Raw genomic sequence first — 27,889 nt, 5'->3', positions numbered from 1 at the left:
ACACCCCATTCCAGTACCGAGAAGTGTGATTTATGGACACTTTTGCCAGGATTTGGGAATGGCATTTTAAAGGTTTTTATAGGCATCAGAATTATAACTCTAAATAGGTGAAATAGCTTGGCTTATAAACACAAGCCATCTTCTTAATTTCTCATTCTAGCACTGTCAGGGCTTAGCAAGCTCAGTTAATCTTTTTTTTTTAAAGCAGATTACAGAAATCGAACCAACAGGGCATTTAGACTCCAATAATCAAGACAGGCTTACCGCACTGAAAGCAGTAACAAACTTTGGAGCTCCAGTTGAAGTTTTTGACTCGGAAGGTAAGTGTCTCCAGAGGGTTTGAAGGAAATACTTCATGACACAGGCAGTCAAGATTTAATGTCACAGTAGCACAGATTAACATGGCCATTCACTACAGGAACATCTTGACTGGCCATGCTTCAGTGGAATAGTAAAGCGTGTCTGTGGTGTTGATTTCATTTGAGGGGGATTACTCCTTTGAGGAGAGAAGACTAACCAGTAAATAGCAAAACCCCAGAGCACAGTACTCAATTTACTGCACAAGATCAAATACAAGTATGTCCATGTTGTCCTTAGTAGGTTATTTTTCTTAACACACAGAAGCTGAAGTGTTCCAGAGGAAACTTGATGAGACCACCAAATTGCTCAGAGAGCTCCAGGAAGCCCAGAATGAGCGTTTGAGCACCAGACCCCCTCCCAACATGATCTGTCTCTTGGGTCCCTCATACAGAGAAATGCATCTTGGTATGTTGTACCTCTGGTAGGAGAATAAGGGTGCTTAAAGGGAAAATTTCTGAGTAGTGATACCACAATAAAGTAACACTGAAGTGAATACCATGGACAGTTTATTTTTTTCCACTTATATATTTATTGGGCTTTTGTTTGTTTGGTTTTTTTTTAAGTTATCTAAAGGAACCACATTTCACTACCTTGAACTGTCTTTATGTTGATTTTTCTTTCCAGCTGAACAAGTGACCAATAACCTTAAGGAACTTGCACAGCAAGTAACTCCCGGTGATATTGTAAGCATGTATGGAGTCCGAAAAGCAATGGGGATTTCCATCCCCTCCCCGGTGGTCGAAAACAACTTGGTAGATTTAACAGAAGGTACGTGCCCTGTGTCTTCGGGAGAGTGGAGGGCTAAGTGTGAGTAAAAGTAAACGTTGGTCTTCCCCCTCCAAGTAACATCTGAAAGGTTTTGTCTCTGCTGTTAACATATAAACTATTTAGTTTTCTTTCCATCTTGTCTAAGGAATAAAGATTTCACACATTTGCCAAAAAAAAAAAAAAAAAAAAAAAGCCACAGTGATGCACCTAGTCTTTAACCTTGAACATAGTAAAGAAGGGTTGTCAAGTTACTCTTTTTTTACCTTCACATGCCTTTTTTAATTAAAAGGAAAAAATTACTGAATGAAGGGGGTTTTTTTCTTCCAGATTTTGAAGAACCTAAAAAGACTGATGTTACTGAGTGTGGACCTGATGGGATTTGAAGCTAACTGGTATTTGATTATATATTATGTATATATTTTTTTTCATTCTTAACTTGGAAATGCTTTTTCAGAAGATATTAAATATTTGTAAATTGTGTTTTTAATTAAACTTTGGAACAATTAATTTTAATGTTCCAGAGATTGGACTTCTGTTAGGTAATAAAGCTGAACCTGGGACTGTGAACTGTATTGTGCATATCAGCTAAGCTACCCCTTCACCTTTCCCTGGGGCTAAATCTGAGGATGAAATGATAGAGAAAAGCTCAAAAAATAAAACAGCCTTTTTAGGACCATCCATTAAAAGAAGTTCCCCAAATAACTGAAATCCCTCATTTTTCCACATTTGCTGTACTTCTCATTAAAGAAATTATAACCAAATGGTTCCTGACTTACCAGATTTCACCTTGATGATTTATTCAAAAAGTGGCCTTGTGAGGAATGAATGATTTTGACCTGTTGCCATACTGAGCAGAAAGCGGGTGGGAGTGGACCTGGGCAGAGTTCTTGCAGAGCAGTGATAGTGCTGCTTCCTTAACGTTTCACAGGCAGGACTATGACTGGGAAACTCTTCTTTAAAATCCCCATCCAGCGAGATTTTCCACTGTTATACCATGAAAACAAATACACTTAAAGTAACTTTAGAATTTACTAGTGTGTCCCCTATATACCTGTTGGGAATGATGTCCTTATGTAGAAGGATTAGGGGCTTCCCACCACCACAAAAACCAAACAAAACATATCAGGAGTTTCATAGCACTAACTTGTCTAGTGTTCCTTTTTGGTTTGTTTTTGCCATTTGTCAGGGGGTTATTTGGAACTACAGTAAAAGGATGAGCCAAATAAGATAACAAACCAAATCACCCATGAATACATAAGGAAATCACCAAGCTTAAAGGAAAGTTTACGTTTCTGTTTACTGTTTCTCACAGGTCACCTATGCCTCTGCCGTGCCCCCTAAACTAATACTCATCTACTTTTACCTGAACTGCAACGGTCAAGTGCCCGAGCAGTCTGATTACTTAAGTAGGAGACGACGATGTGGTCCTCTTCTATAACCAGGCGCTAGACTGTAACCTACTTCAGTGAACAAATTAAGCTTAAGACCCTACTCAGACTGCATGCAGCCCTTCTGTAAAACGCCGAGGCAGGAAGCTCTTTTATTATTTTCTTGACTTTGAAAACTAACACTTAACAAGTAGGGTGAAGGAAAACTGAATCTCTCAAGAGAGTTAAGGCGACCTAATCTTTCAGAAGCATACTTGAAATCCTATGCCAAGAGAATTAAAGAATCAGTTCAAATATGTATTTATCACGTCTTTTTAGAGTTTGTCTCTCAAATATAATTCAGGCAGTAACCGACTCAAACTTTAGATCTACTTAGCTAATAAGGTAAGTTCCCGAAGACCAAGAAAACATTTAAATTCAAAACACCTTAGGACATCAGGTTTTCCAGATTGCTAATTTAATCTATGAAAAGCTAAACAAAGGAGAAACACTGGTGCTTTATAAAAATGAAATTATAACATTTTGAAACAAATGTTACAGGTCTATAAATATTCAGTATATAGAATAACCCCTAGTCATTTGCATGTACTTTCTCAAAGCATATTTCTGTACATATACACAATGTATACAGTGGTTAATGATCTTGTCTGTTAGGAAATTTTCTTAATAAGTAAACCAGAAAACTTCAAGTGTGATTCTCACTAGCATCAGTGAGGCCACCTCAGTAGAAATTTGAAGCAGGTCCCTGACCCATAGAGAAGGTCAGTGTTAGGAAAGATACTTGTCATAAAGCAAAATGACACCTGTGAAGAAATGACTTGGTAGTTGGAAAACAAATATATGAAAAATAAGTGATTTTTATGGTCAGTTATACACTACGATCTGATTATCAAAAACTCAAAACTTAATATTCTTATCTGAGCACAGTGAAAGAAGAATACATGAATGGTAACCAATTATTTTTTAAAACTCCCAACTGGGATTTCTTTGCTGGAGGAAAAAAGTAATATGCATATTGCAAGAGCAGAAGTACGTCCACCTCAGAGAGGCCCAGCACGCTGATGTGTGTCTACACCGTATCAGTGACGGAGCCTTCCTGACTTCCCAGCTGAGCCCTGTTGAGCAGCCCTGGCCACTCCTGATTTTAAGGGTATAGATTTCAGCATAGTACTTAGGTGAAGAATTGGTGTGTAAAAAAGGCAATTTAAGTACGGCTTATTTCCCTTACCAGCGTTTTCACAATGAAATTCCTTTAGGCAAGTTCTTGTGATTTATTCCTACCTATTCCAGTTTCATGCAGAGCATCTGAGCTGCCACTAGCCCACCCAGCCCCCAACAAGACACAGCAGCAGCAGGCAGCAGCTTCGGCTTCAGTCCCCTCCCTGCCCGTGGCTGGGCTGTCAGCTCACCCCACAGCCCTCCATCCCAGGCAGACCTGACTGCTTAGTCACCTGTCTGCAACGTTGTGTCATCTTTTGAAGCCTCACGTATGCAGGATTTTCTGTATAATTTCAGGGGAGTTCATGGATGACTTCTGGCTGAGAATTCCTGCTAGATAGTGAAATTCAGCTGTATTTATTAGAAACCCTGGGGATACTGTGGTTATGAGGCAATGACGTCAGTTCAGAAAAAGGAATGGGCAGTTTGGTTATTATTTCTCACCTTGAAACAACATAGGTAGACTTCTTTCCATTCTTTTGGCGCTAAAGTGCTGTAAGACCCCACCTCACAGACTTGGCTTTTTCACTTGCCTTGACTCATTCAGTTCAGAACAAGAACAGCTGAGCACCTGTGAGAGGGCTGGCTTCCCAGATACAGGAACCTCTACACATGCGGAGGCTGAGTAGATCCTCTTAGTTTTGAAACTCTTCAAAGCTAGCTATGAGGACTGAAGGAAAGGAAAGAACTACAGGCTGTCCGACTTCTCTCCACACAGACTCCATTCCTTCCCAGTATAAAGCTAAGACAGAGTTGAAGGTTACAGCAGGTGCTCAAAAATGCATGAGGAGTCAAGGAAGGGCTAAGAGCTTATACCTTATTTTCTAGGCTTTTCTCTTATTAAACCTAATCTCAAAATTCTGGCTTCAAAGTTGTGTGATTCAAAGCCAAGGCTGTGACACTCCTTGCCTTCCTGCTATGAGCCTCATTCCTTGGAGCTCCATCCCCCAGCTGAGCTGAGCCCACATGCTCACACTGGACAGTGGTCCTACTTATGTGTCAGTGGTTACAAAGGCAGAGACTATACTGCCAAGAAGATAATTTGTCTAGCATCTCAGAAGTCATTTAAAGGATAATAAATACCTCCATTAACAATGTATCCATTTAAAACAGACACATGCCAAAGATGACAAGAAGTAAGTGTCCACTGGGGTTTTCTCCCTATTGTTTGAAACCATTGATAGATTTAAAACAAACACCGGTTCAACTCTTTACCAGAATGCCTGTATGAGCAACATGGACTCTCGTAGCTGTTCTGCTGGGGAGAAAGGAGTCTCCACCCATCCTGGACAAGAAAAGAAGACGAGTCTCGCCTGTGCAGCTCACAGGCCAAGGCAGAGTAGGGGCGGGCGGGGGTCTCCAGGTCATGCTCTGAGGTCTCATCCACAGCACCTGGGGGAATGAGGGTCTAAAACCCACAAATGAGCCATTCCCTGCTGTGCTGGAGGCCGAGTTGCAGACTCCGACAGCACAGAGGTTCTGGCTACCTGTGTGTAAGGCTTGGTGGTTGCCTCAAGCTGAGAAATCCTCCAGTACCAGTTCAAGGAAGCCATGCACAACCACCTGCCAGGGGCGGTAATAGCCAAACCCTTGGACTGCCTTTGTGACCGACGTGGGGCTGAGCCTTCCCCCTGGCTTGCTTCAGGGAAGGAAATCGGCTTCCAGCATGTTCTGCACCTACCTAAAGCCGTCAGTTCAGCCCCAACCCTTGAAACTTGGCAGTATCCGTACAGACAAAGTAAGTCCGCAGTTCGCCTTTGCCTTTGACGTTAATCAGTCCGCGGCATTCACAAGAATAACCTAGTCCCTGGAGGATGGTACATGTCTCTTCAGTAACCTGAAAAGGAAAAGAAACCTAAGTCTTCAGAAGCAGAAAGAAAATCTGCTGTGGGAGGGATGAAGAGAAACCGGCCGACAGGGTCTGGTTTCCCTCAAGAGTTCTGTGGCTAGAATCCCACAGCTGACTGATGCCCGGGCTCCCTCACCTCTGGGAAGTTCTCTCCCCCTTGGGCACGGGTTTCCCCAGGTGAGCTCTTACCTGGATTTTCCCAAGTTCTCCGGTGCTCTCCATTCGACTGGCAACATTGACCGTGTTTCCCCAGATGTCGTACTGAGGTTTCCGTGCCCCAATCACTCCAGCAATCACGGGCCCGTGGTTTATGCCTAAAGAACATGTCTGCAGTTAGCAGATCACAGAGGCAAAGCCTCAGGCTTATAAGGCCACAGAATCCACCCGGCAACCACAGAAAGCGTTGCAGCAACTACAATGAAGGTCGGAAGGGCGCTTCCCGTGTCTGACGGGAGGTGGTACTTGGGATGCGAGGAGAGCACTCCCCGGGCAGTTCTTTTTCAGGTGGTGCTGGATGTGAAGCCTGAGTCCGCTGTTAACACTTCTTGTATCTACTAATCTCCTCTTGAACGGTAAATGGGCTTTGGGCACTGACCCTGTTAGCTAACAGTGACTACTTAGGTTAATGCTTCTGCTTTGTTCTCAGTGTATTTAGGGTCACCTCTTTACAGCCAGGGATTTGGCCTTTCCATTCCCCGTAGTGATATATTCCTGTTTACTCAAAATTTGCCAAGGTAACTTCATAAATAGTGCGCAGAGAATCCTTACTACCCAGTCACCGGGGTTTTAAGATCAGAAAGGGATTTCTGAAACTTTTCGTAGCAGACGGCAACATACACCGGACTGAGAGTGGGTTTGCCAGGAGGCGGGAGCTGCACAGTCCCACCCAGCGCTCGGGCCCAGCCCGCCTTCCCGGGGCCTCACCGACTCGGAGGCGGAAGGAGTTGAAGGAGTGCCGGTTGATGCCCTCCAGCTTGCTCATCAGGGCGGTGCTGAACTCCACCATGATGCCGACGTGGGCGTGCTGCCGCTCCAGCTCCTGCAGGACAGACAGGGCACTCCGTGGGGCCGCGGCCGACCACGCCCCGCCTTCCTGCCTCCACCGGCTGGCAGGCGGACGCTCCAGAGCACCCTGACCTGCCGAGCGCTGTGTGCCAGCCTGGCCGTGAAACCCGTGGGGGGCCCCTGATGGGCAGAGATGTACCGAGGCTCCTCCGCAGAGAGTCTAGGACCTGCCCCCCCACCTAAGCTCCCCTCCTGGTGAGGGGCCGCCTGCCCCAACCCCTCCACCAAAACGCTCCCTCGGGCTGAGCCATGAGTTCCTCCGCCCTTCCCTCGTAGTGGTGGGGGGGGGCACGGAGAGGTGTCGGTCTGGGGCTGTCCTGAATTTCGCCTCATTTGGGGCTGGGACATGAGACCACCAGATTGCCTGGGTACCTGGTTCTCGTGCCCTGAGGGGATGCTGAGCCCTGCAGCTGCCATGTACGTGCTGCCGATGGTCTTGATCTTCTCCACACCACTGAACTTGGGCTTTAACAGCAGCTATAAGACGAAAGGAAGCAGGCCATACAACACAGCCGCAGCCCGGGCCTGTCCCAGAGTCTGAGAAGGGTGTAGGATTCTCTCCCACCACCACCCCCAATGCAAACATTTCTCATGCGGGGGCCCTTTTCCACCTGAGTTCACACCTCCGTACAGGTGGCGACACAGCCTCTGGGTTCTCTCCCTGCTGCTCCCTCGTCCCTGTTCCCTGACATTCCCTGTCTCTTCCATTCTCATCTGGTCTCATTCCTGCTAAGGAGCAAACACCCCGCCCAACAGTATCTACACAGGAACGTCGATTATTTGCAGCTAAGAGTTAAGCCCAAACTGAGTGACTTCCTTTGAAACAGGTTGCTAGCACGGGTTTAGCAGGAAATCAGACTATTTCACAACCTAAATCTAATCTAAGCAAGCTGCCCCTCACAGAGAAGATAAATAACATAGTGAAAAAACAAGCAAACGCGTAGGTACTTTTTACAATTTGTGTACCATGTGTTCTCCCCAAGGGCACCCACGTATTCAGTGGGCGCGGGGTGCCCCCGGCCCCACCCTGCCCTCTCCAAGCTGTGTGGAGGGAGGCCTTACCTCGTCAAAGTCAGCTATGATCTCGTTCAACAGGCGCAGGCACTCCAGCCCTTCCTTGTTGACGTCGCACTCCGTGTAGAATACTTTGAAGTCCGGCACGGATGCAAACATGACACACACGCAGTCGTAGGACTGATGGTACCAGTCCTGGATTGGGGGTGGGAAGAAACATGGCCCTGTGGCCACCAGACCTCGTGGGACAGGGCGGGGGAAGCAGACTGGGCAGGAGATTCCTCGCGCTCCAGGAACAGATGCTGGCTGTACATGGGACTCAAGTGGGGGCCGTTACAAACTAGGAGATTCCGAATCAATCTGTTGGGAAGGGTCAGACGCAGGTTGATTTTGGGCTCCTTTAAGTACCCTGGGTCTGTACAGCTGGGCTTGAGAACCCCTGGGTAGCAGAAGGTAACAATCAGGAGGCCTGGGTTCTGTGCTCACTGGGCCTGAGTTTCCATAGATTAAAAAAAAACTCTGCTACGCAGAATTGGTAAAAACACATATTTTCATCAACAGATGGTCCAGATTGCAAGTACCTGGACATTTGATCCTTGCAACAATCCTGCCAGCCAAGTACTATCAGTCCCATTTTATAGATGTGAAAATCAAGGCCCAGGGCAGTGAGATATCTTGTCCACAATCACACCTGAACCCTGGTCTCTGATCCAAAGCCTGCGTTCTTACAGCAAACACCACACATTGTCTCCTGGGCGCATCGGTGAGGCCAAGAGCCATGGAAACCAAGTGCAGAAAGCACCTTGTGGCTATAGCGCGTCCCTCCACAGGACTGCATCCGTACCCTCAGTCTCCCTGTCCTAGTGACTGAGCCCCTGCTCACCCACACCTCATTTAACTTGTCACCAATGAAGTGGGCGGCCACGTGGGCTGGCAGGACATTCTCCAGAAGAAGGCGGTTCACATTTTCCATGGTTTCAAACTCCTCGTGTTCCTTCTTGAACTTCTTCTTCCACAGACAATCCAAGCGGCAGTAATAGTCAATCTGCGGACAGAAGGGAACATCGGTGTCCCGGCAGCAGTGAGCGAGGGCAGAGCGCACTGGTAACCCTGGGGGCTACGGAGCCGGCCCAGCAGCGCTCCGCCCCGTGCCCCTGGCAAACGCCGCCAGCTCAACAGCCACTCCCCAGTCAGACATGACTCCTAATTCTCGATTAAGTGACCCACTCGTGTCCTGATGGGAGGTAAGGACACTTGCCCAGGACCCCGACCCAGGGACCAGAGCTCCCCGAAAGACTGCAGTCCTGTGTGCTGCTCCAAATCTGAGGCAGCTCCGGCCTCTCCAGAAAGAGGTACAAGCAGCCACGTTGAGCTAGGGACGCGGGGGGCGCCTCCTGGGCCGTACCTGTCTGGAGAGCATGATGAGGGTGGTGTAAAACAGGACCAGGTAGAAATTGATCATCGTCTTCAGATCCCATGAACAGGATGGGGAGCTGCCGGATATGAGGGGAAAGGCAGGCGTCATCTCCACTTCCGCCCAAAGCCCCCCAAATTCAGGGGATGGCATGAGGCCCAGACGCAGGGCCAGCCCACGCGGAAGTGAACAGGATGGGAGGTCGCTGCCCTCGGAGCTCACGTTCTCGTGGTTGACAAACAGGAGGCTTCAGGTTGTAAAGAAAAGAGGGCCGTACGGTTGACAGGGAGGTGACATCTGAGCTCACACCTGGGTCTCAAGGAATATTCAGGGCGAAGTCTGAAGGAAAGCGCTCTAGGCAGGCAGGGGAGCAGCCAGAGCTCCTCGAGGTGAGCAGCGCTTGCAGGCCGGCAGCAGGAACGTGCAGGTGCAAAGCCAGATCCGCAGGAGCGCACCTAGTTCTGGGTCCCCAGGTTCCTGCCTTTTAGTTCAAGGGCAGCCAGGCCCCCCGCACCTCAATCCACGTGGGGCCCAGAGCCCCCAGGAACACGCACACGCCAGCCCCTCACATCAGTCTGGGAACAGACCAGAGCCAACTGCTCTCTCCAGAGCTCTGGAGACCCAGGACATGGCTCAAAGCAGGGGACTGGGCTAGAGCTGAAGCCTCCGCCTCCCCACCCCCAGACTGGCCTAGAGACAGGATCACCCAGGTGGCCTCCTGGGACCGGGGACACCCCTGCAAATCAGTCACATTCAGCTCTGAGTGCTGCAGACCCAGGGCCTGAGCCCATCACTTCCCCTTCTGTAAAGCAGAAACCATGCCACCTGCCGGTCCGGCCCACAAGGTGTCCAGCCAGAGGGGACTGTGAATGCAAAAGCACCTTAGTTTGAAACGACACTGAGACAAAACAAAAAGTGCTACAATGGGCCGCAGTCGAGACGGCAGTGGGCCGGGGTCCCGGCAGTGCGGGATCTGGGCCCCACCTGAGGGTGCCATTGGTCGTGGTGAGGTTGCCCAGGCTGTGGCCACAGCAGTCCCACTGCCAGCACGGGGAGATGTTGAAGAGCACCAGGTAGGCCACCAAGGCCACTGTCAACAGCACGACCTTCAGCTCCAGGCTCATCCGCAGGAAGACAGAGCAGGCGATGAAGGCCAGGATGCAGCTGCAGGTGTAATACTGGGGAGACGGGGATGTCGGTCACCCCACCATCTCCCGCCACCAAGAGGCACCTCCCGGATCAGAGGTCGCCCAAGGGAGGGACGCCTTTGGCCATAGAGGAATCCGTGAAGATCCAGTGTGTCTTCAGCACCACTCTCTTGCCTCACTGACCTCCCTTAACGAAGAGTAGGCAACGGAATCTAAAACTTTCTATATTGTGTTGTTTTTACTATATTTTTACTTCCACTTATGGCAAGTGAACTCAAGGAAAAAGAAACACAGTAAATAAAAATGCAGGTGCTGGGGAGACTGTGACAAGGTCCAGGCAGTGATCTGAGTTCTGCCATGAGCCGGTCCCTCCCAAAGTGCATCTCTGCCCATGTTACTCTCCTGCTCAAGAGCCTGCTGTGGCTCCCTACTGCCCCCAGAATAAAGACCAAGCTCTTCACCCTGGCACTCATGCTCCACTGGAGCTGGATCTAACCTACCTCTGGCTTCATCTCCCAATCCTCCCCCACGCCCTCCCCGTGACACGACCACCTGAAACCTGCTGTGCCCACTACCTGCCTTGGCTTTTTTTCGCTGTCCCCTCTTCCAACCCCCGTCCCATAACCTTTCTGCCCTTTAGAGACCAGTTCAAATTCACCACCAACCCCCTCAAGTCCCACAGCCCTCATCCTGTCCGGGAGGGTGCTCTAGGCACAGCTTCTGGTGTCAGCCCACCTGGGCCCAGTCCTGGCTCCGCCGCCTATGAGGCAAATCTGTCGGCCTCCCCGCGCCCACTTCCCCATCCACGAAGTGGAGATCACGACGAGCACGGTCAGCAGACAACCGCCAGCGCAGGGTGCTCCCGCCCTCTCGCCTTGGACCCAGGCGCCAGCACCTGGACCCCTTAGCCCCAGCCGGCCCTGCTCTCTCGCCTCGCCTGGGCGAGGGGGGGACTCGGCTCTTCGGTGCCCATGGGCTCCGGTGCTCAGTGTGTTCTGAGAACACAGGGACAGTCCGAGGGGGGGCACAAGGAGCCCCGAGGGACACACTCACCGGGAGGAGCTTGCACAGGGCCCTCTCCCAGCTGCTCACGGCCCCCGGACCCGTCTCGTTCCCAGCAGGCAGCCCTGGGGCCGGGAAAGGCATCAGCGGCTACGGAAAAGACAGGTCGCCGTGAGGGGTGGTCCAGGGGCTCCAGGATCTGCCCCGGCTGAGCGGGGCTGCGGACCTGGAGTGGGCAGAGGGCAGGCCGGGGCCTCCGAGAGCGCCACGGGCATCTCCTGCCAGGCCCGGCTCCAAGCCTGGCCGAAGCCTCTGTGCCCCCGCCGTCCACCGCCGCTGGCAGCTTCTCTGCGGGAAAGAGGGCGTCCAAGGAAGGCACAGGGACGCCACCCCAGCGCCCGACTCGGGGCGGGGGGAGAAGCCGGAGCAACGTTTTCAGCGAGCCCCCTTCTCCCCACGTGACGCTGAGGGAGGTGGTCACAGAGCCCCGAGTGCAGGGGACACCGAGACGGGGGAGACTCCGGCTCTAAATGTCAGAGGGGGGTGAGGACCGGGTGGGACAAGTGCTGTCTGAGCCCAAAGCACACAAGCCCAGCCCGAGAAGCAGGGCCCAGGTGTGCCCTCCAGCTTGTGCCCAGGGCCGCTCATCCCCAGTGAGGAGACTGGGTCTCAGAGAGGCTGAGACAGGACCTCCTCAGGGGCTGGAAAGAAAGACTGGGACGTCAAGGACGCCGTGGTGGCCCTGTGGGGTCGGCCACGTGAACGCTCTGGGGGGCCCCAAGTCCTCATGTGACAGACACGGGGTGAGGAGCTCAGAGCCGCCACGGGAACCTCACAGGGCCCGCCCACAGGGCTCTGGATACGGTCACACCAGATGGGCTTTTAGGCAACAGGATTACAGGATTCTAGAATCCGGAGGTCCCCGGGGGCAAAGACTGCCCCCTCCTCCCCGGAAGCGTGCACGGCCCGAGGGGTCTTTGCCAGGCCTGCCGTCCCCGCCGCAGAACCCACCAGGTTGACGATGGCGACGGCGAGCAGGCTGCCGACGGTCAGGACGGCCAGGGACACCCGCAGCAGGGGCTGCGTCTCCACCCTCTCGGAGATGGCTCGGAGCGCGCCCCGGGCTGGGCAGCACCTCTGCGGAATCACAGTGTCATCACCCAGCGCCCACACCCGAGGTGGAGGGAGAGCCCGCAGGAGGCCTGGCCCGGGGGCCCACCGCCCAAGGGCCCAGCAGAGCGAGAGCTTCTGAGAGCTCCACTGGGGAGTCCGGGGTGCTGTGCCCGCCCGGCCCAGAGCTCAGGACACGTGTGGTGCGCAGACAGAAGGGACAGCCCCACCCTTGGGGTGGGGACAGCCACAGCTGCCGCTTGCGGAGTACTAGCACCTAGGACGGAGAACGCTGGGAGAAGCCTCCGGACCGTGCTCCAGGCCGAAGGGGCAGGGGTCACAGGGCCGGGGCTCACACCGCCACAGCCCCGACACCTGGGGGGCCCAGCCTGCCCGCCGCCCAGTCGGGGGCCTCCCCACTCACCAAGAGCTCACGGGCAAAGCACAAGCCTAGTACCAGCCCAAGCACGCAGGCCACCAGCCCAAAGGACACACCCAGAGCCGCCATCCTGGAGAGGAAGGAAAAACCTAAGTTCTGGGGGACCCTCTGCCCGGGGCCAAGCCACCGGCATGCTCCCCACCCCCAGCGCCTCAGTTCACCTTCTCCCCCTCCCAAACGGCTACTCTGCACTCAGCCGAAGGGGCACACCGCACACCGTGGTCCAGCTGCCCCACGAACAGCACACAAGGCCTGGCCGAGACACGAGGACCAAGATCAACATCACGCCCCGCTTTCCGGGCCAAGTATACAAGAAATGACTGATTATACAGCCTTCCGACTCTTGCCCGGCACATAAGCACCATCTAAAAGCGTTCCCTATTTCGTCTTTATTAAGCACATCCTGAACCATGATCCTAGCGGATCCTTTGGCCTAACTACCCTTCCAGAAGCCGCCAACTGGCTGACCTTCCCACCTCCCTGTGACCTCAGCCCCCTGCCCCCGCCCCCAGCAACAGAGCGCTTTCGCAGAAGCTTGAATCTCAGCGGCTCCTGCGTACTGGCCACACGCCCTGGATAAGGCATTAAGCCCCCGCCCCCGGGCCTCAAATTTCCCACACCTAAGAGGGAGGTAGTAGCAGCTACGGTTTTAGGAGTCTGCCCTGCTAGGACTCCAAACACCTAAGGCAACAGTCACAAAAAACGGAAATGCCTGAAGGGCCATACAGAAAACAGGTGACTCTGAAGGCGAGAGGCATCTGGGAGTAGAGAGGCCTGCAGCTTGAGCGAGCAGGCATGTTCAACTAAAACTAAAACTAAACGTTGGCAACTCCAGGTATGGGGGCCACGCTGCCAGGTCCAGTTTCTGGGGCTCTGACGCCTAAAGGGACTAAAGGTACTAACTCTAACAGCCAGCCCCTTCCTGCAGGTCTTCTGGTGGGATCTGCAAGGTCACCACCCCTCCTAGCCTGACCCCAGTGCGCCTGACCACCCGGCCCACCCCCCGACTGACCTGGGCATCAGCAGGGCATGGATGAGCAGGATGCAGATGAACACAAGGCTGGCACAAGCGAAGTAGTAGCGGGCCCGCGGGATGGGTGCCAGGCGGTACTGGGGGCGACAGAGACTGTGAGGGGTGGCCGGGCAGCTGAGCCCCGCCTGCAGGGCAGGCTACTTGCTCTGACCCCGTCCTGGGCTCCACCCTGGCTCGAGTTAATCATCTCTAAGAAAAACCTTACACCCCCTCCTTGACTTCCTCCCCTCCTTGACTGTTACATCATCATGAACAAACAATTTTCATCCTTCCCCTCCCCCACCCCGCCCCGGTCTCCGACTTCATTTCCAAGGTCCCTGTAAAGCCTGTAGCCCAAGTCCGTGGGTGAGAACCAAATGGGAGCTCTGGGGCTGCTGCGACTGGGGCTAGTGGGGGTTCTGTTCTCACCCCAAACCGAGGAGCACGGCCAGGCCTGAGCCCCAAGCCGTCAGGCGGGGGCCTGTGCTGCCCGCCCTGCCACACCCGGCACCACCTCAAGACCTCAGCCCACAGGGCTCCTGCCGCAGATGAGCAAACCGAGGCTCAGGGAGCCCGGCAGCCTGTCCAGGTCTCACAGCCGGCAGGTGGCCCGCCAGGCAGCTCTCCTGGTGACCACACCTGCCTCCAGACCCCAAGCTCGCCACACAGGGAGCCCCCAACTCAGGGAGCCCCCCCAGTCCTGGAGGCTGAAGCGGCAGAGAGGTCCCAGCACCAGAGGGCCGTGGGCTGGGTCACTCTCTCAGGCCACACCTGACGCCAAGACGCCCCAAACCTTGGGGTCCATGAAATGGGTACCATCGCCCACCTTGGCCAGCAGGTGGGGGCAGAATGACACACGCGTGCCTTGGACGTTGCCAGAACCAGTAGGCCCTCAATAAATAAGTGAATGGTCACTAGTGGGACACAAGCACGGTGTTACGGCAGCCAGAAGGGGGAACCGGTCAGGCCCCGTCCAACTGATACTGAGTTTGGGGCTTTTTCCTAAAATGTGCAGAGCCAAAGGTGTGCGCTGGCCCCTGTCAGCACTGGCTGAGGTTTGGCATCTGAAGGGAGCAAAGTCTCCCAAACCCAAGTCGGGGAACCACTAACGGGGGTGTCAGGTGCAGGGGCGAGGCCAGTAAGAGAACCCAAACAGGCTGCATCGAGCCCCGTCCCCACCCCAGTGGCAGCTGGAGCGACTCCCCAGTGCCCTCCCTGAGCAGACCTTCCGGGGGTGTTGGCTGCCCTGTGGCCAGCACCCGCCCCCCACCCCAGGCCTTGGAGCCCCTGTTCCTGGGGCTGCTCAGAGGTCCTCACCTCTCGCTCGAAGCCCTTCTCCAGGAAGATGGACCCAAAGGTGGAGAAGTCATCAGACTTGGAGCAGCAGGGTCTGTGGGGTGGAGACACAGGCAGTGAGAGGTGGGGCCTGGAGGGGTCGGGGGGAGGGCGTGGGGGGCCACCCTCAGGAGGCAGCACCACGGACACAGCCACTGGGCATGAGGCACAAGGCGAGCACAGGTCTCGGAGCCTCACCTCGTGGAGCTGAGGCCCTCGATGGCTGACAGCATCTCATCATCATATGAGTCATCCTCTGAGCGCCTCTTGGGGGACGCACTTCTGGAATCAGACACCCGCAAAGGCATCAGCCCAGGAACCTACACCTATTTGCCCAGAGGCAGGGGTGTGGATGAGATGACGCACCCAAGTGGGGTTCCCAGGTGCCTGCAGGAGGTCCCAGAGCCTCGCGCAGGATGGAGGAGGGACAGGCGGGTCCCGCTGAGGCCCAGAGAGGACAAGCGGAGGCTCAGCATCACACAGCATCACACAGCCACCAGCAGCCCAGCCAGAAGCAAAGGGCAGAACCCCCAGGCCCCGGTCCAAGGTCTCTTCCACTAAACCCCAGGGTTCCATCACACCAACCCCACTGACCCCGCTACAGGGTGGGTATACAACAGCCACTCGATCATTGTGAAGTTCTGGTTCCTAAAAACACTCTGACCCAAGCCATGGCGAAACCCATAGTCAGGGCTGGGCCTTGTGGAGCTGCCCTCCTGGACAGAGGCTGGTCAGGGCAGCCTGCCTGGAGGAGGTGACTGAGGCATGACTTGGCCAGGGAGGCAGGGGACAGGGCACGTACCTGTCAGGGGTCCGGTGGCGCCGTAGGGGAATGGCCTGGAAGGGAAGGGAGGGGGAGATGGTTATTCTCCAGGACCCGGGGCCCTGATGCGCCTCACAGGACTGGGTCTATCAGCTCCAGCACTCTCGGATGCAAGGACTGTCCAAGCTGCAGGCACCTGGAACTGAAACTGAACTTCGTCTGGGGAACCAGGAGGCCAGGGACATCCCCCGGCCATCCTGGAGCATTCTCCAAATGCCTTCACTTCTCCAAGGGCCCCAGGAGGGAGGGAGGGAGGGCAGAGCCCAGAACCATCCTGCAGATGCGGAAAGAGAGGCTCGGAGGGAAGGACACCCTTCGCATGCGCTCTCCTGCCCCTGCCCACGGCCCCTGCTCCCAGCCCTCCGGGAGGAGAGATCCTACCTTGGGCCTCCGCCCGTGGGGCACAGGGGTCTCGGTGCTGCTCACGCTCTCGCGCTGGTTGAGGTGCGCGAAGGGCCGCGCCGCCCCCCAGGACTCGAGGTAGCGGGTCATGCGCACGGAGGCCCGCATCTTCAGGGTCGCATCCCCCTTGGCCTTGGTGAGGTGTAGGCTGGGCGGGGGCGGCTGCTGGCTCTGCGGGCAGACACAGACACAGCCTGTCCCACCCCTCCCCTCTCAGCACGGGAACGGCCCGCCCTCATCCCGCTCCCCCAGAAACGCGATGCTGCCCAGAACGCTGGCCCATTTGGCGAAAAGGGAAAATGGCAAAACGGCTGCTGGGTCTGCAGCCCCTCGGGGACTGGCGGAAGCCCAGTGCTCTCCCTGGCTGGGCTCCGGGGGGGCCCCAGCTCGGGGGCCCCATCCCTGCCCCAGGCACAACTGTGCACAGCCCCTCTGGCCCTTCTCTGCCTCCCCAGGGCAAGAGGCGGGGTCAGGCCCCAAGCCCGAAGGCCCCACTTGGCCCCTGAAGCTCCCTGGGTCTGAAAGCCCATGGGCCCCTCCCGGTGGACGCAACCCAGGGAGATGGCACCCGGGGAAGAAGCCGCAGGCATCCCGCCCTGCCCACCCACACGTGGCAGCACAAGTCCTTCGTGCGGAAGCAGCCAGGAGGAAGGGGAGTGCTGGCCGACCCAGGGCTGCTCCCCATGGGGCAGCATTCCAGGGAGTCTCACTCGTACAGCCCCCGAACCACAGCATGGGTTCACCATCTGCCGCGAGCCGGCCGCGGCCATGCCAGGGACATGGTGGCTTAGCCAGGGCCTGAAGGAGGGGCCCAGCCCTGCCTCCTTCTCCCCCAACCCCCCTCCAAAAACAACAACCCGCCTGGGACCATCCTCAGCTGGCAAGGCCGGACAGGACTGGAAAAGGGGGAGGGGAGAGGAAGATCCCCAAGGCCACCAGGGACAAGCTCGGGCCATCTCGAGGCCTGTTGAGTCCCCCTCGTCCCCTCACATCCCTGCCCTCCAGGAGTCCCAGCCTCCAGAGGTTCCCACAAACACCCACACGGACCAACACCTACTGCCACAAACACTCGTTAAGCCATTGGCAGCAACTTTCCTGGAAACTTCTTGCCTCCTCCTAGGATAGAAACATTCTTAAACCCTGAGCCATGTCTGTCTGCCAGGCCAGAGGGAATGGTGCAGAATGCAGTCCTTGTAAAGAGTCCTGGGGTCCTGAGGGTGAGCTGCGCCCTGTGGTGAGTGACCTGCCCTGGGGGTCTGGGGAGGTTACGTTTCTCTGCCTCCCCCTCTACCGTCAGCAACTCTGCCTACACGGCAGCCAGCTCTTCAAGTTCGAGGTCACTGCCACTTCTCTCTGAGGGCAGGGAAGCCGGACACTGTCCCTAAAAATTAAATGGGTCCTGAAGATCCATCAGTTCTGAGCAAAAACACATCTGTTCAGAAGCAGGGCCCAGGCAGGGCACCTGCAACCTGCACCGGCCACGGGCCCCCTACCAGCCACCTCTGGACACTCACCCCTTGGGGCACCTCACACACACGTAAGCCTTCAGAAGCCAGAGCTGGGAAAGGACATCCCCACCACGCCTCGGCGCGGTGCGTGCCGCAGAGTCATGAGAAGAGACGAGGGTGGTCTCTGTGCACAGAAGGGAAGGTCTCCAAGTTACATCACAGGTGAAGCAAAGTTCACAGTGGTGGAGGCGCTACCGCCAGCTCAGCAGAGAGGCCAGAGGAGTCTTTCCCCCTCTACTTAGATGCGCACAGACACCTCTCAGCACACGGGTCCCCGTCAGGGGGGACGTGCCGGCGGCGAACGGGGATACACAGAAAACTTTTCTATAGCACACCCTTCGTGCTTTTTGAATTTTCAACTATGTGAATGAATAAAATTAAACAAAGAAGGGGGAAGGTAGCGTTGCCAGATAAAAGACAGGGTGCCCAGTAAACCCCGCATGAGATGCTCGTACTAAAGCCTTCTCCCTTGTTCATCTGGAACACGAGTCTGACTGGGCGCCCGCGGTCATACCTGCTGATCCGGCGGCCCTGCGGGGCGGGTTACAGACTACGCCTGCCACCACCTCGGGGTCAAGGGCTCTGTTTCATTCGTTCACAAGCTATCTGGGGCCCTGCTCTGTAGCAGGCGTTGTCCTAGGGCCGGGGGTTGAAGCCTGGAGAAGAGGGACCCCCACCCTGAGCCTGCCCACGTGGAGCTCACACTGACAGCAAACAGTAGGAAGGATAAACAGGAGCATTTGGGACAGACGGAAGAGGGTTCTGGGCGGAGGGGGCAGCAGTGACAAGGGCTCTGCAGTGGAAAGAGCCTGGCAGTGGAGGGACAGGAGGCTGGCACGGGGCTAGGGAGGAAGGAAGCTGGGGGCGGGTGTCAGAGGCGTGGGCGGGGCCCAGAGCTGCAGGGACAGGGTGAGGGGCTGGGTGGTTTCCACGATAGTGGGCTGGGAGCAGCCCCAAGGTACCAGGAGGGGTTCCCCCAATGCTCGCTCAGCATGGCTGACCCACCTAGGGCGCACTGGGAACGTCTGCAGGATGAAGCCTGAGGGGGTGCGGGGGGGCTCACAGGCTGGCCCGCGGCTGGCCCAGAGACTGGCAGGCGGGCCAGCCCCGAGGACGGCAAAGGGAGCTGGAAAGAGCCAGCCACTGCCGACATTCTTGAGCAAGCCCCAAGGATGATTCACCGAGGGCCCAGACGAGCTGGCCTCCCACGGGCAGGGACGGAAGGCCCCTGGCGGCGCAGGCAGGCTGCGGGCAGGACCGGGGCCCACGGCCCAGAGGCAGGCTCACAGCCGTCCCCACCACGGGGTCCTGAAGGAAGCGGGGCCAACCGAGAACCTAGAGGCTCCGGCCGGGCGGGCGGGCGCACACGGCGGCTCAGAGCCCGGGACACACAGGGGCTCCTGCCTAGTGGCTCCCTGGCCATTCCTTGCTTCCCTGACTCCCATCCAAAGCGTGTTTTTAAAACGTGTCTTTTGAAAAAAATCTGGACGGTTAGTGACTACCTCACGGAAAATAAACAGTGACTATTATTTCTAGAACGTTTATGACGCACCCAGTTGACGGTGAGGGCTTCACTCAGATTAGCTTTTTCTCCTCGAGGCAGGCGCCGCTGTTATCCCCGTTTCATAGAACAGAACGCTGAGGCCCAGAGAGGTCGTACCTTGGGGCCTAGAACATACCCAGTAACGGGGCACTGCCTCCTACCCCGCGCAGGCCCCGCCTCTCCCTCCACGCGGGCCAAGCCCCGGGTGTGGACCCTGCTCCCAAGCACAGCCCCGGCGCCGCCCCCAGCCTGCGGCAGCTGAGCCTCGTACCCGGGGGTCGATGACCAGGTAGGTGCGGATGTTCATCTCCTTCAGGTAGGGGTCCCGCTGCTGCCCGTGCCCATCCTCCACCTCATACGCCTTGTCCAGGTGGTTCAGCGTCGCCTCCGTGATGTGCACCCGGCTGGGGGAGACGAGCGTCAGACGGCAGCAGGGCCCGACGAGGGCAGACACCCGCCCGGGGGCACACAGCAGGCAGGGCTGGGCGGGCTCCCCCCACCGTCAGGTCGCTGATTCCCTCCCTGGCCCCATGCTGGCACCCCACCCCCGCAGCCCAGCGTCAGCCCCGGACCTCTGACCCCACCGCCATCCAGCTGAGCCTCACCCAGGGACTCCAGCCGCCTCCATCCTGTTGGCCAGGGACACGTCATGGGACCACACATCATACTGCCACTTGCGCAGCCCGATGACACCGCACAGCACGTTCCCCGAGTGTATGCCCACACGCATGCTGATGTCCACGCCTGTGGCCTCCCGCACCTGCCTGGGGCAGAGGCCCGTCAGCCCACCCCAGCCAGGGCTGCCGGGGGGCCCTGAACCCTAGGACAGGCTCAAGGGCCCTGGTAGGGGGTGTGGCATGGGGTGAGGGCAGAGCAAGGGTGTGGGGTGTGTATGGAAACAGGGCAGGCCCAGCTCACAGAAGAGAACGTTCTCAGCCTGAGGGGGCTGCCTCCTTGAAAGGGGATGAGCCTCCCATTTCTAGGAGTGTGCAAATGGATGTGGCCACCCCAAGCTCAAAGGCTGTTAAAAGGAGGAGGAATTCCAGCTGTCGCTGGTCACTGTGACTCCTGCTGGAGGCCCTAACATACTATCACTGGGTGTTACCCCTGCCTGACAGCCCCAGCTGGAGTCTGCAGAGGGATCCAGACACTGCCCGCAAACCAGCAGAAACAAGGAACATGGGGCCAGCCGTGGGGGGCCTTATACACCCTCTTCTCTGGGAGCTGGGAGCACCACTCAGTACAAGGCGCCCCAACATGAGCAGGCCTCCAGGTCCCTTTGGTAAGTACGTGAGGGCCTGGGGAGCAGCCGGTGCCACGTGTCCGCCAACGGGCTAGGGATGGACCGAGCCTGCAGGGGTCAAAGCCGGTGGGAGGAGAGGGCCCCACACAACCTCCACATGCTCCAGGGAGGGAAGTAAGCCCCAGGGCTGTGGCGCCAGCCCGAGGTCACACAGGCGGTGACGCAGAGCCAGCCTGTGCCCTGGACCGACTCCCTGACCAGGTTTTTTCTGCTGAGATTTCAGGAGGAGGACAGGCTCAGCGAGCTGCGTTTGCGCGGAAGCTGTACGCTGCCCGGCAGCCCAGCCGCGCCCGGCTCTGCCCCAAACACTGGGCCGTTTGGCCAAGCCCGCTGGCTCTCCGCCACCCACTTGATCGCCACAGACCACGGCTGCTCGGGGCTCAGAGAACCTTGTGGGGAGCTGGGATGTTGGTGGCAAGAAGCCGCAGGAGGCTGGGGGTCTGCCTGCAGCTCTGAGGGCTAGTCCCCCAACTCTAGGGTCTTCACAGGGGGAACAGGAAGCAGACGGAGGCCTGGCGTCCAACCCTGCGTCTGCCAGCTCCCCTGCGGCTGCGAAGGCTCAGCCTCCAGAGAAACGGAGCCCAGCTGCCCGTCCTCATGGCCCTCAGCTCTGAGCTTCTGAGATCTATGGAACTCGGAGTCCCAGTGGGCCCAGAGGGAGGGATGCAAACACACTGCTTAGTGGTCCAGGTAAGCCTCCTGCGCCCCTTGAGCCTCAGTTTCCTCATATGCAAAGCGGGGACAATGCATTCCCCAGCATGCCTTGGGGAGCAGGAGGGGCCCGCCGTGGGAACAGGCCCCAGTGCCCCAGGCTTGTGCGTGCTACCTACTTAATGGCCTCACACATGTCCAGCCCCATCTTCACACAGTTGCGGGCGTGGCTGGGCAGGGACACGGGCAAGCCTGACACGCAGTAGTAGCAGTCGCCCAGGATCTTGATCCGCATGCATTCATTGGCCTGCAGGGCAAGGGGAGGCCTGGTCAGCAGATGGCTCAGGGGCCAGGGAGCAGGCATGCTGGCCACCTCCCCACACCCTCCAGAGTCAGCCAGGCTCTCTTCTGGCCAGGGGCTTTCTCCTGGGGCACCAGCCACCAGCAGCTGCCTCTGGGCCTGGCAAAAGGACAGCGAACACCGGGGGTCTGCAGGAGGAACCCCAAGCAGGTGTCAGGGATAAAAGCAAGTGTTACCAAGGGCGGCCACCTGAGGGCCTCTAGGGAGGTGCTACCTTTGTTTTATTCATCTATGCAATGTTTGAGCATCTAAGGAGGGCCCTGCCCTGCCCCAGACACTGGGACACAGCAGTGAGCAAAACAGAAAACAATCCCTGCAGCCAGTGGCAGAGCTGGACACTAAGCTACAAAAATAAAATCCGTAGACACCCATGATAAGTGCTATGGAGAAAAATCAGGAATGGGAAGGCAGAGGAAGTTCCCAGGAGGCCAGAAAAGGCCTCCCAGTGAAGGTAACATTCGAGCAAAGTCCTAAAGGAACTGAGGGAGCAAGCCATGCCAGGATCTGGAGGAAGGGCATCCGGGCAGACGGAAGCAGCATGTGCAAAGGTCCTGAGGCCAGAAGGGTGTTTGAGACATAGCGCCGCAGTCACTGTGGGTGGAGTGGAGAGAGTAGGGGAGCTGAGAACAGAGAGGTAGCAGGTGCCATAAGCTATGGGGTCAGCAGGTATCAAGGTAGCCCAAGAGATGATTCTGCTGCTAGGGATACAGGGTTTGGGGAGTGGGGGCAGAACAGAGACGAAAGATGGGAGTGGGGAGAGAGGGTGGGGTCACGTAAAAAAATGCCCTGGAGGGGAAGGGGAGGCCCAGGTAGGCTGCCTGAGGTTCCTGAGGTGGTGCTGCAGCTACTTGACCCTCCATAAGCCCTTAGCAAAGGTGGCCATACATATCAAGGCCTTGGGGGTGGGGTTTTAGGGCACAGGAAGGAGAAGCTGCCTACTGGGCTCCAGTGAAGCCTTGCCCCAGCTCCCTCCTGCCTTTCCCCAGAGGGCTGGCCCTTAGAACCAGGGTACCCTCTGTCTCCAGAGCCAGTGCCCACTCCCTGGCATGCCCACCAGGCCTGTGGGTGACCACCCAGCGCCAATGACCAGGCCAGGCACCATCCCTCCCTCGAGGTCCCCTACCTGCCAGGCCTTTGTGAGCAGTCCCCTTCCTAAGCCCTCCTCCAATGACCCATCTGAGTGTGCGCCAGCTGCTTCCTGGTGGGCTCCGTCTGGCACATGCTGAGTTCTGAATGGCCTAACGGAGGTGGGTGAGGACAGTGCTTTCCTAGAAAGCAGCAGAAGCTTGGCGAGGGCTGGGACACCCAGGCACAGGCTCAGGGCACCGCTGCCCTTATCTCCTCCAGGGCCAGGCACAGGATAACAGTCTGGATCCAGCCCCGCTGTCAGGGATTTACAGGAGGCCACGTTCCCCAGGCCGCTCCTCCCCGTGCCTCTGACACTTACAGACTGGAGCTGTGTGAGTGTGTTGGGATAGAAGGTGCCTGGGCCCAGCCGCAATGCGGACACCTCTGAGAGGAGGCCCTGGCTCTCGCCAGGAGGTTACAGTTCTGGAAGCTGACTGCTGATAGGAGAGAAGGCTGGGACCAGCTCTGCCTGCTGTGTCTGCCCAGGGACTGGACACTCTGGCCTGAAGACTGGCACCTGCCATAGCCTCCCTCTCCTCATCTATAAAATGAGGCTGCCTCCTGGGCCTGCCATGGAGAGAGGGCTGTGTCCAAAAGGGCAAGGGCAGGTCCTCAGCTTTGTGGCAGAGGAAGAGCCAGCTGTGGCCTTGTGTAGTGAGGATGGAGCCTGGGCCCACATAAGGCCCAACCTCTAGGCACCTCCACCAGAGAAATCATGAAGGAAGGAAGCTCCTAAAGGAAGGCTCCCGGCTAAACAGACCCTCAGAGTCACTCAGTCCGCAGTACCCGGGGGGACAGTTCTCCAGAGCACCCCTGGCCAGTGGTGTCCAACTGTGGTTTGGTTACCTCCTGTGACAGGGAGCTCATCTCCTGAGGTGGAGCCTGCTCCTGGTGAGGCAGTCCCTCCCAAGATTGAGCAGCTCTTCCTAGTGCGAGGCCAGAACTTGCTCCCATCAAGTTCTAAACCATCAATTCTCTGCACATGGAGTCACCTGGGAGGCCCTGAAAAACTCTCATGGGTGTGGGCATGGGTAATGGGGTTTCGCTTAAGCTTTTCATGTGATTCAAACACGCAGCCAGGACAGAGAGCCACTGCCCTAAATCTTACGCTTGGGTCTCTACTCAGTGGCTACCACTTCCAGGAAGCCTTCCTGACCACCTGAGGCTGGACTAAATAAGCAGCCCCCCCAGTCCTGCCCCCTGTACCCCTCTTCCAACCACAGAGCACGTAGCCCAGGAGTAACTTGAGGGCAGCCCAGGGCTGCTACTCAGCAGGTCTCCGGACCAGGTAAAGAATAACTGAGGCTCCTCCCAAGCCCCCTACACACACCCCTGGAGTGGGTGTTGCCTGTGAAGACAAAACAGTGATATCTCAGCTCAGCCCTCTTTGGTCTCCAGACCCCTCCTGCCTTGGCTGAACCCTGGAGGCTCTCCTTGCCGAATGCCCTCCCTGCTTGGCACCTGCTATGCTCCCCAGGGTCCTTAGGTCAAATCCCGCTCCTCACCTCAGCCCTCAAGTCCTTGAATGTCTGACCCTGTGACCATGTTCCCCGCCAGCACACTCTGCCCCACTCACACTGAGCCACTTTCATTGCACGGGCACACAGAGCTTTCTTTCTTCTCTAGGTTTTTGCATATGCTGTTCCCCATGCCCATAACACTGTTCCCTTTCCTCTTCAGTTTCTTTTCAGTTTTCTCAAACCTTAATGTGCAGACAATTCACCCTGGGATCTTGTCAAAAGGCAGATTCTGGGTGAGGCCTGGCATTCCACAGTCCTCCCATGCCCCCAGGGGAAGCTGAGGCTGCGGCTGCTGACCTTGCATAGCGAGGATGGAGCCGTCTCCTCCTCCAGGCAGCTTTCTGGAGGCCTTCACCCCTCTGAGCTCGTGAAGCCCAGTGCATCCCCCAGTGTGCACTGACAGTCTCCCCAGAGGCCTCACACTCTGGGGGAAAGGATCCGGGCTCAACCTCCACTCTGACCATGGGGCACTTGAAAGCTTTGCTGACTGAATGCTAAAACTCAGCCCAGGCCTCCCCACACCCATCTCGGCACAGCGCTGGACACAGGACACCCCGTGCATGTGGTGGGAAGGGTTCCTGACTTTACCATCAGCGGAGGGGAGGCAGCACAGGCCAGTGGGCTCACCTTGGCGATCTGGTCAAACTTTCCGAAGAGCTCGTTCAGCACCACCACCAGCTCTTTTGGGGAGCAGTCGCTGGCCAGCTGCGTGAAGCCCACGATGTCAGCATAGAGGATGCTGGGGGTAGGGTGGGGCCAGCAGGAGGGTCAGGGCCAAGAGCCCCTGAGCATCTGCCAGCCCCGCACCCAATCACCCCTGCGAGCCCTCCGCTGCCAGGGATGGGAGAGAAATCCCCTGCCATAAGGATGAATTAAAGTTCCAGAGGCTTCACATCAAAGCAAAATGAAGCAAGCCCCGGTTTGCAGAGGCCCTCCGGAACCCCCAACCCCTTTAGAGCCTCACCACAGATGACTGAATGGAGCCCTTACAGGTGGATTCTCGGGCACCTGGGAACTTCTCCCCTTCCCTATACCTGGATTTCACCTCTGCCCAGACTTCAGAGCTAAAGCCCTGGTAAGATGTGACTGCACGCTCCCTCCAGCTGAGCTCCACACCCAGCGCTTTCACACATCTAGTTCTCACGCTGCCCATGTAGGAACCCCATTCTACAGACGAGCAAACTGAGGCGCGGGGAGGTTAAGACTTGCTGGGAAGCCAGAGCTGCATTTTGCACCAGATGTCCCCGCTCCTGAGTCTACAGTTCTGGACCATCCACGACCCAGAGGCAGCAGGCCAGTCTCGGGGGGGTAATACTGAGCCTGCAGGCAGAGGACCAGGCTGGAGCTCACAGTGCCCTCATCTATGCTTCACTCAGGTCAGCGCCGCTGAGTAAGATTCTGCAGCCCCTTCAAATCAGTCAAAGACAGGTGTCAGGACTGGGGGGCCCCTTGCGGTCACCTGGGTGGGGCTCCTTTTGGGGGGCCTGTGACCCTTTGAGAATCATCTGAAGAGACCCCTTTCTTCCCAACAGTCACGTTCGTGCACCGAGTTTGACAATTCTAGGGGGAAGTGTATCTCCCCCAATACTAATCTAATCTGCCCCCCTCCCCGGGGGAACAAGTGGGAGACTGAGGCCCAGGGAGGTGCCTGGATTTACCTCTCCCCAGTCCCCGTGCGGGCTGGGACCTGGGCCTCCAGGTAGGAGGGCAGCGGGCCACCTGCTGGGGCCGCGCTGGGAGGCACTGTGCATACGGGCCCGGCCAGCCGCCCACCTGACGTTCTGGTGCCGCTTGACGTAGAGGCTGTGGAAGTTGTTGTCAGGCAGGTAGCGGCGGTCCCCACGCTCCTTGAGCCGCTCGATGATGGCCAGCTTCATGCCCATGGAGATGTGAGCAGGCAGCACGGACAGCAGCAGGTTCTCCTGGCACGAGGGGCGCAGGCAGGGCAGCGTCAGGCCCCGGGTCTCCATCCGCTCTGCCCACCACGTGCCCCACTGCTGCTGGCCTATACCCTGCTACCAACCCGGCAGGCACACACCCTCCCGTGTCCCCAGCAGCCCCCGGGATGACACCAGCACAGGTGTCTGGCCAGGTGCCTCAGGTGCCTCACTGTGCTGTTCAGTGAGCACATCCTCAGAGAAAGGATGCAGGGTGTGGGGCCTGGAGGACAGCGGGGGGGCCGGGCAGGGTCAGGCTGGGGCTCCGGGGGAGGCGGGTCCGCACCTGCTGGCGCTTCTCGATGCGCAGCTTACGACGGATCTGGATGCACTTCACGGTGTAGGTGAAGAGGTCTCGGGAGGCATCCTGCATCTGGTGCTTGTGGAAGGCGCCCGTGAGGTTCCCGCACAGGAAGACCACAGCATTGGCCAGCAGCTGCGGGCGGGCCATGGCGGGCTCAGCATCAGGCCTGGCCCGTGCCCCAGGACACCGGCCCCCTTGGTGGGCTGGTGACGGCACCCCCTCCCCGATCCCTGGCCTCCCAACCCACTCAGGTTGCAGCCTCCCTGGGGTGGGCAGGCAGGGAAACAGGTCCAGACTCACTGGTCTCCTAGACTCACTGGTCTCCTAGTAGGTCACTGTGACCCCAGGACCAGGACTCAGGCCTATCTCAGCATCCGTCAGACATTCCCTGGTGCAGAAGGGCTCAGGCCCCAGAGACCAGAGCAGCCAGCCGCTCCCAAGATGGCAGGAGCACATCCCCTCACTGAGCCCAGAGCCCAGAGGGAACACCAAGGATAGCCACGGAAGGCGCACGGCCAGGCTGGCTGCCCAGAGCTCTGGCCCCCACCTCCCAGACCGGACACCAGGCCTGGTCAGGAGGAAAACACATCTGCGCGTCACCACTAACTGTTCCTAATCACTCAACGCAAAGGACACCAGACGGGGCGTCCGACCCTGTCCAGATGGGGCTCTGGGCTGAACGAGTGAAACCTCGGGAACAGGGCCTCACCCAGCAGCAGCGCGCTGGACCCAGGAAGGAGGCCCGAGGGTCAGGGCTCGAGGGAGGGCTTAGCCTCCGGGGTACCCCAGGCCAGCAAAGAAAAGGCTGCGGGGCAGGCCACCTGCCAACTTGGACGAAGCCCAGCCTCGAGGCCACCCGTCGGCAAACACCTCTGTCTCCAAGGCCTCCAACTCACCCGCTCCAGCCTTGGCTGCCCTCAGCCCAAACCAAAGCCCCACCCAAGGCCTTAGCTGGCCCCGCGCGCCCAGACCCACACGCTCCTCACCTGCAGCCCTACCCGGACGCTGGGCGTGGTGAACGCCCCCATCAGAGCGCCGAGCACCAGGAGGTGGGAGGTGCTGGAGACGACCCCGGCCACGACGGCACCCCGCGTGCTGAAGGGCAGCAGCGTGTACACCACGAAGACCACGAACAGGAAGAAGGGCACCTGCACACAGCAGCGTCATGAGCGCGCCACCACGCGGCCCTGCCCAGGGCTCAGCTGGGGTCACTCCGCAGCCCCGGCTCGCGGGGGTGGCCCTGGAAGCCGGAACTCTGAGGCTGCACCCCACCCCCGCGCCCTCGGC

General features: G+C 57.3%; 2 protein-coding genes across 7 annotated transcripts in view; one reads left to right on the top strand and one right to left on the bottom strand.

Moving 5' to 3' along the window:
- Nucleotides 1–1,903, top strand: part of BRD7 (bromodomain containing 7) — a 37,891-nt gene extending 35,988 nt beyond the window's left edge. For 2 of the 4 annotated variants that reach the window (XM_067020335.1, XM_059044588.2), the window contains 4 exons: nt 209–320; nt 622–765; nt 985–1,128; nt 1,456–1,903. In XM_067020335.1, the coding sequence (XP_066876436.1) occupies nt 209–320; nt 622–765; nt 985–1,128; nt 1,456–1,511 (456 nt within the window). In that variant the 3' untranslated portion in view covers nt 1,512–1,903. Of the gene's footprint in view, nt 1–205; nt 321–621; nt 766–984; nt 1,129–1,455 lie in introns of all 4 variants that reach the window. The other 2 variants (XM_059044589.2, XM_059044587.2) reach the window with 1 other exon arrangement.
- Nucleotides 1,904–2,642: 739 nt separating this feature from the next.
- Nucleotides 2,643–27,889, bottom strand: part of ADCY7 (adenylate cyclase 7) — a 60,677-nt gene continuing 35,430 nt past the window's right edge. For 2 of the 3 annotated variants that reach the window (XM_067020333.1, XM_067020334.1), the window contains exons 5-27: nt 27,589–27,750; nt 26,585–26,734; nt 26,135–26,283; nt 24,989–25,100; nt 21,532–21,659; nt 20,004–20,162; nt 19,670–19,802; nt 16,327–16,518; nt 15,925–15,959; nt 15,321–15,404; nt 15,105–15,177; nt 13,788–13,885; nt 12,761–12,845; nt 12,238–12,363; nt 11,278–11,376; nt 10,061–10,254; nt 9,068–9,155; nt 8,552–8,707; nt 7,711–7,857; nt 7,021–7,125; nt 6,508–6,622; nt 5,773–5,897; nt 2,954–5,571 (exon numbers count right to left, since the gene is read on the bottom strand). In XM_067020333.1, coding sequence (XP_066876434.1) covers nt 5,425–5,571; nt 5,773–5,897; nt 6,508–6,622; nt 7,021–7,125; nt 7,711–7,857; nt 8,552–8,707; nt 9,068–9,155; nt 10,061–10,254; nt 11,278–11,376; nt 12,238–12,363; nt 12,761–12,845; nt 13,788–13,885; nt 15,105–15,177; nt 15,321–15,404; nt 15,925–15,959; nt 16,327–16,518; nt 19,670–19,802; nt 20,004–20,162; nt 21,532–21,659; nt 24,989–25,100; nt 26,135–26,283; nt 26,585–26,734; nt 27,589–27,750 — 2,862 coding nt within the window. In that variant the 3' untranslated portion in view covers nt 2,954–5,424. Of the gene's footprint in view, nt 5,572–5,772; nt 5,898–6,507; nt 6,623–7,020; nt 7,126–7,710; nt 7,858–8,551; nt 8,708–9,067; nt 9,156–10,060; nt 10,255–11,277; nt 11,377–12,237; nt 12,364–12,760; nt 12,846–13,787; nt 13,886–15,104; nt 15,178–15,320; nt 15,405–15,924; nt 15,960–16,326; nt 16,519–19,669; nt 19,803–20,003; nt 20,163–21,531; nt 21,660–24,988; nt 25,101–26,134; nt 26,284–26,584; nt 26,735–27,588; nt 27,751–27,889 lie in introns of all 3 variants that reach the window. The other variant, XM_059043839.2, reaches the window with a different exon arrangement.

The sequence above is a fragment of the Kogia breviceps genome, chromosome 18, assembly GCF_026419965.1.
Source record: "Kogia breviceps isolate mKogBre1 chromosome 18, mKogBre1 haplotype 1, whole genome shotgun sequence".
NCBI lineage: Eukaryota > Metazoa > Chordata > Mammalia > Artiodactyla > Physeteridae > Kogia > Kogia breviceps.
Note: the sequence above shows the minus strand (reverse complement) of the source record. Positions and strands in the feature narration are given on the sequence as shown.